This window comes from Pteropus alecto, unplaced genomic scaffold (assembly GCF_000325575.1).
Source record: "Pteropus alecto unplaced genomic scaffold, ASM32557v1 scaffold134, whole genome shotgun sequence".
Lineage (NCBI taxonomy): Eukaryota > Metazoa > Chordata > Mammalia > Chiroptera > Pteropodidae > Pteropus > Pteropus alecto.
The window spans coordinates 6,088,567-6,095,345 of NW_006436283.1; the positions used below are offsets into that span (position 1 = coordinate 6,088,567).

The window sequence follows — 6,779 nt, forward strand, 5'->3', positions numbered from 1 at the left end:
TGATAGAATTGCCGAATTGCTCTCTGTAGATGTCGTACCAAGCGACAGTCCCCCGGAGCTGTGTGTGAGCATGCCTGGGTCTCCACATGTGAGCCAGTGCTGGATAGTATCACACTTTCAGATCTCGGCCGACGTGATAAGAAAAAATGGTGTCTTAGCGAGTTTCAGTTTGCCTTTCTCTTATCAACAAGGTTCAATATCTTTGTGTGTTTCAGAACTATTTGTAATTCTTTTCTGCAAACAGTTCATATCCTTTGCCCAATTTTCTGTGGGTTTATCTTTTTCTTATTGATTTAAGGGAATGTTTTTTAGATCAGGAAAACGAGCCCTTTGTCCATGATAAAAGTTGCAAATATTTTCACCCCGTTTGTCATTTTGTCGCTTCTTTTTGTATTTTTTTTCCCTGTGCACGATTTTTATATAGTCGAAGGCGTTAATCAGTTTTACGGCTTTGTGGAGTTTGCGTAGTACTTAGAAAGTACTTGGCAAATATTTCGCTTCGCCAAGATTATGTATTTTTAAACCCCTGTGATTTTTTTCTAGTTCTTTTAGAATTTTATTTTTCATGTTTAAAACATTGATCCATCTAGCATTTATTTTGAGGTAAAGTGTGAGGAAGAGATTCAACTTTTTTTTTTTTCCCAAATAGCTCCCTCGCTGTTCCAAAGCCATTTGTTGAAAAATCAATCTTTTCCCCACTGACTTGAATTTCTACTTTCACCATATATGAAATAATCCCCATATGTACTGGGGTCTATTTCTAGACTTTTCAGTTCATTACTTCATCGGTCTATTTGCACACTGTTTTAATTATTGCGGCTTTAGAATATAGTTCAATATCTGTGCTAGTCTCCTCAACTAACCATTCATTTTCAGAATTTTCTTGGCCATTCTTTTTTTTTAATGTGAACTTTACAATCACTTTGGTTTAAAAAAAAAAACTATCCTATATGTTTTTAAAATGAGGAAAACTAAGAAAATGACATCAGTATAATGTTGATTCTTTCTATCCACAATTCTCCTCTAGTCTCAATTATCTCTTTCCCACTGAGAAGGTGGCTAACGGGGCTGGTGTGTACAGTTGGACAAGTTGTGTACTGAGCAATCCTAGGACGAAGGCCGGAAGGAACTGCTGGCTCCCGCCAACAGGGTCTGAGCTGTTCTCTCGGGAGTAATCTGTGCATCTGCGTATATGATCAGTAGTAATAGTGGCTAAATCTGCCAGGCACTTTTCTGAGCACTTTGTGTTGTTTATTTTATTAATCCTCACAACAAACCTGTTCCCGATTTACAGCTAGGGAAACCGAGGTGCAAAAATGGTTAAGTAACTTGTCCAAGGTCAGTGATGTGTGTTAGTCACCTGTGCATTCATGGCACAGAAATCTCTTCCTGTACATAAACATATGCACTCAAAATGCACACACAGACACACAGAGACACACGCAGACATCCATATCGGACACACAGACACACACGGACACCCACATACAAACACAGAGGCACACGGACCCTCAGAGACGCACACACGCAGATAGACGCAGACACGCGTGTGCCCACTGCTGCGCCCACCGGCGCTTCCTCTGTCCCCCCGCCATCTCCTGCTTTGGGGCAAGGGCCAGCCCATCAGGGGAAGTCAGCGGGCTGGACTCCCTGCCATTGCCCTCCATCCTGTGAGGTGCCCCTCCAACCCCCCTGGATCCTGATGGCAGAGGGCCTTTTGGGAGGGAGGGGGCCGATGTGGGATGAGGGAGGCAGAGCACCTCGCTCAGGGCTCGGTTCCCAGCAGGTCCTCAGGAAAGGCCATCCACACTCCCTTTCCTCTTCCCCCCACTCGTTATCTCTGGCAGCCACTGGAATCAACCCGTCCAAGCCATCCAAGCAAAAGTCATTCTGCTCCAGGCTGGCACCCCCGGGAGAGCCAGAGGAGCAGACTGGCAAATGCAGAGCTGGGAGCAAATTGCCGAGGCGAGGGGTCTGGGTGCGGGGATCGTGTGTGCGTGTGTGCCTGTGCATGCTTGCGAGCTCATCTCTCCACACCGCGCTCCCCCCGCGCCACCCCCCCCCCCGACTGTGCTGGCTCTGAGTCAGTCCCCCATCGAAGGGATTGAATCACTCCGGGGCTGAGACTGTTATTGTTTTAAAACAAACGAGTGATGACAGGAACTAACAGAGGGTTTTTAAAAATGCGATTCAAAGGGCTCTTGAAAGCTACTGGAGAATATGAATGCGCCTTTGAAGTGCGAATGTGCCCATTTGTTAAACTGAGAGCTGAGCTGGCAACTCAGCGGCTGGCGGGGCTGGCAGAGAGTCGTTTGGTTTTTTCCCTAGGCAAATGGGGGCCTGATGGCCTCTCCACCCTCTGTCACTATCCAGAGGCGGCCTAGACACCAGAAACAAGGGACCGGGCGGGAGTACGCGCTCTAAAAAGAGACACCTTTTCAACCGACTGTAAGGCAGTATGTTCATAGGGCAGTTGTTACGATTGATGGGCATGTGTGAGCAGCATCGTATCCGTGATTGAAACACCAGCGGTCACGCAGACGCATGGGTCCACGCGGGGCTCCTGTGTGGGCCTGCACCTGCTCTTCAAGACACTCCCTGGTCTGCCTCTCAAGTGGCCCCCGCCTGGTGAGGATATGTAGCAGGGATGGGGTTCAAGGAAGGCTCCCCCAAATAGTAGCAAGTTATACAATCATAAGATCGAGACCTCGGGCTTGGGTTGGGGACGCGATGCAGTCTGGCCAGTTGACCCGGGCCCCAAATATACCTTATGGCTTCTCTGGGGTTATCGATCTGTGCTTGAGCCCAGAGTGAGGCCTCGACACAAATACTGAACTTATCTGACCATAGACACCCAATTCTGGTTAAATCTGGCGGAGCTGAGCTCCAGGGCTCCAAGTCTCACTAACGCTACCAGGGGCCAGCCTGCTGTGCAAGAGGCACCCAGCTTCTCCCATTCCCAGCGGGCTGAGCACCCTACCCGAGCGACACTCAGTTCACTCCCTTCCACCTGCCCCTTCTCTTCTTCCTTCAGTTTTTTTCCATTTCTCAAGCCAAAAGAATGGTGTCTTATGGGGTGTCCCCCCTCTGGGCTCATAGGTGAAAGTTAGCCTGGGGCAGCAGCCAGCCCTGAGAATGACAGCCCCGTCCCTGGGCGGACACTCACACTTTTGCGTTGGGGAAAGAAATGACCATTTGCAGAATACCTGCTCTAGGCCAGGCATGGGGCTGGCATTCCCACAATCATTAGTTCACTTAATCCTTATGATGTCGAGATGGCCATTTCCCTCCCCGTGTCTCCTGATGGAGAAATCGAGTCTCAGAAAGATGGACACCTGCCCACGCCCACGCAGCTGAACTGCTAGGGTGAGCGCAGACCGGACGTAGAGGCCAGGACCACCCACCACTGGCCTGGAGGTCAGGACGCCCAATGCTGCCCTGCCTGCAGCTTCCTGTGTGGCTTGGAGCACCCCCCACCCCTCTGGCACCGGGCGATGGGGAAAGTGATGGACTTAGCCTGGCGAGTCTGAACCTGGGCTTAGCGGCTGAGGGGCCATGTTGTCGCTGAGCTGTAACCTTTATAACAGTAGGAATGCTGCTGTGAGCATCAGGCGAGAAAGCCCCTCACACACAGCGAACCCGCACTACATGAGCTGTTGAGGGGCTCAGCGGCACACGCGTCGGCAGTCTGCGTGTTCTTGCCTCAAACCCATCTCCTCCCATCCACGTCCCAGCTTCTTCAAGTCAGGTGCAAGGTCCAGCGCTCAGCCTCTGCAGTTGGTCTGCTGAGCTAGCTCCTCCCCTCCCGGCTATGTGACTCTGGGCGGTTGTCTAACCCCTCTCCAAAAGGTGGCGTATGGTCCCGTCTGGTCGTGGGGTCATCTGCAGATTGAATGAACATCCGGTAGAGCTTCTAGGAGAGTCCGGAACGTAGCAGGTGCTTTCGTCCTCGTTGCTGTTCCCGGGTGCGGGCTCCTCCCAGCGCAAGCAGGCTCAGTGATGGGCTTGGAGGCCCTCTCCGCGTTCCCCCATCTCTTCCTATCCCTTTGTCACCCCCTTGTCTATTTCGCTGCTGCCCTCTTTCCCACTGGCCAGAAGGACCAAAATAAGTGGTTCCCTGGAGCCCAGGGCCTGGAATGCATTGGGTTCATGGGGGGGTAGGGGGGGAACTGTTGGGGAGCATGTGTTTGGTTGGGTTAATGAGTCAGGTCAGAAGGTTGGGGTGACTCTGCACACCCACAGCCCAGGCAATGGCCCTCCCTTTGTCCAGGCAGCTGACCTGGCGTGCAGATGGGGAGGTTGAAGGAGGCTGGCCCAGGGCCAGGGATGGGAGGGTCAAGCAGCCTGGTGGTAGAGGAGGCCCACTGGATGGACTCTGCCCTGATTCCCCTGAAATGAGACTGACCCAAGTTCAAGTCCTTCTCAGCCACCTGACCGTAGCTAGGCAAGTTGCCTGGCTGCACCTGCTCCCTCTGTGTAAAGGCGTTAGGGCTCTAAATGAGCAACAGAATAAAGATGCGCAAGTGATAACCATGGCTTTGTGTGTCTGCTTCCCACAGATGACGTGGCCCCCTATTTCAAGACGGAGCCAGTGCGGACGCAGGTGCACCTGGAGGGCAACCGCCTGGTGCTCACGTGCATGGCCGAGGGCAGCTGGCCGCTGGAGTTCAAGTGGCTTCACAACAACAAGGAGCTGACCAAGTTCTCCCTGGAGTACAGGCAAGCCTCACCTCCCTCCCCTCTGCACTGGCGCCAGGGTCACTGCCCTGCCCTGCGGGGTGCCAGGGTGGGGGGCCTGCGCTGTAGTTTGGGGGGCGGGGTCTCTTACTCCATTACTACTTACTGGGAGGCTGGGGTGGCAGAAGTTGCTCCAGGGGTGAGAAGACTCCGCTCTGCTGAGCCCAGAAGAAGATGTCTGGGAGCGGGACCTGGGTGCTGCCCCGCCGGACAGGGTGGCCCAGGGAACAGGGCGGCCGTGGTGATCGGGTGGGGGAACTCACTCTCAGCAGCTGGGCTTCTGCTGCGGGTGTGCCAGGATCCCTTCTTTCCTTCCCCACTGAGGAGAGCCCCGCTCTGTCCAGGCGGCATCCAGGTGGTGCTGTCGGAGGGGCCCAGGTCCCATGGCAACCTGGGATCAGTAAGGGAGGAGCAGGTCTGTTGGGGGCAGGAGTTCAGTCGGGAAATGGAGGTGGCTCGCCTAGGGCCTTTGGGCTTATCCCTACTCCCTGTCTGTGCCCACACACTGAGTCCTGGGCCAGGCTGGCCCTTCTCTCCCTGGGGCACTGCCAAGTGGGGAGAAAGGCGAGGAGGGAGAGAACAGGGTCTCAGACAGCCGTGGGGGTGGGGGCAGGGAGAAGGGGGGGCAGGTTTGCTAGAAGCACAGTGGGAAGCAGCTACTCCCTCAGCCCAGCTGGCCTCCAGAGCTCCCTCTGGCCCTCCCTCTGGCTCCTGTCCTCCCATCTGGGCCCTTTTTATTGGCTCCCAACCCTGTGGATGGTGATTAATCCTCGGCCTGATGTGCATAATCTGTTTTGTTGGGGAAACAAGATTGTCTTGCCCTGGGGATGTTGATACAAATCTGCTCCAGGGACAGGAATGCAAATGAGAAGAGGGGGTTTAATTGCTTGAGGATCTGACCTTCCTGTAAAGGAACCATCCTTTTCTTTACAAAGTGGGCAGAGCAGAGTTTGGGGTGACCTTCACCCCCAGGTTCCTTCTGCCTGGACCCTAGACTGGATTGGCTGGTGGGTGTGGCTACTTTGGCAAAAGAGGCAGGAGGTCAGAGCCCACGAAGAGAACGTGGGGCCTCCCTGAGCAGCCCCTGTGATGGTTTGAAGTTGGGGGCCCAGAGCCACCCATGACTTCTGCCTGGCAGTCCTGGAGAGTTCGACAGGATCCGTGAAGAGCCCCTGCAGGCTGCTGCATGGTGCACATGCTCGATGGGCACACCAAGGGCTCACGGGATGCCACACCACCGTGGGTGTCGCTGGTGCCGGGGCCTCCCATCACCGCCCTTAACTTCCGCTGGCAGGGAGCTGGAGGCAGGACCTAGGAGAGGAGAGCTGGTTCTTTATCGGGCTCACAGCCACTCCCTTGGCGCCTTGCAACGGCAAGGACACAAGGGTGGACACTGCACAGAAGCAGATTCCAGCTCAGCCCACAGGTCAGTCAGACTGTGGCCGACAGTGAAATGGGCTTCCTTTGGAAAGCAGCCAGCTTTCTGTCTGTGGAGGCATCCAGGTCATGGTCAGGGTCCAGCTGTTGATGACGGTAATAGTAATCGCTAGCGACGAAAAAGAATTTATTATATGGCAGGCGTTACAGTGTGCCCTCCGCAATCATCCCGTGTAATCCGGCCAACAATCCTATGAGTAGGGTCCATTATTGGCCGCATTCTACACGGGAGCAAACTGAGGCTCGCTCACGATCAGCTTGTGGAGACGGGCTTCAAGTAGAAGCGGTCCGACTCCAGGGCTGGAGGTCTTTACCCTTCACCAAGCCACCGCTTCCTTAACGCACACCCCAAGCATCTTCCTGCTCCCCGTCCTCTGCAAATTCCAGAAGACAAAGTAGAAGGGAGAAGGCGGATATGCCGTCTCAGAGCTCGCTCGGGTGGGAGCTATTCGGGGGCACAAACAAGCTTCCACTTGGGGGACTCATCCCTCTTCCTCCTCCCCCCAAGAAGGCTAGCTGGTACAGCGTGGTGACAGCCGCGTGCCCAAGGGCAGGTCAGCCAGGGTTTTCCTCTAATCCAGACGTGCTGGACCCACAAGGAGAGC

The 6,779-nt window shown here is 54.2% G+C and overlaps 1 protein-coding gene across 1 annotated transcript in view; it reads left to right on the top strand.

Moving 5' to 3' along the window:
* The first annotated feature begins 3,275 nt into the window (after positions 1-3,275).
* The window catches only part of SDK2 (sidekick cell adhesion molecule 2), a 127,886-nt gene continuing 124,382 nt past the window's right edge, over positions 3,276-6,779 (top strand). The window contains exons 1-2 of the mRNA XM_015589613.1: positions 3,276-3,360; positions 4,560-4,719. Coding sequence (XP_015445099.1) covers positions 3,276-3,360; positions 4,560-4,719 — 245 coding nt within the window. The remainder of the gene's footprint in view (positions 3,361-4,559; positions 4,720-6,779) is intronic.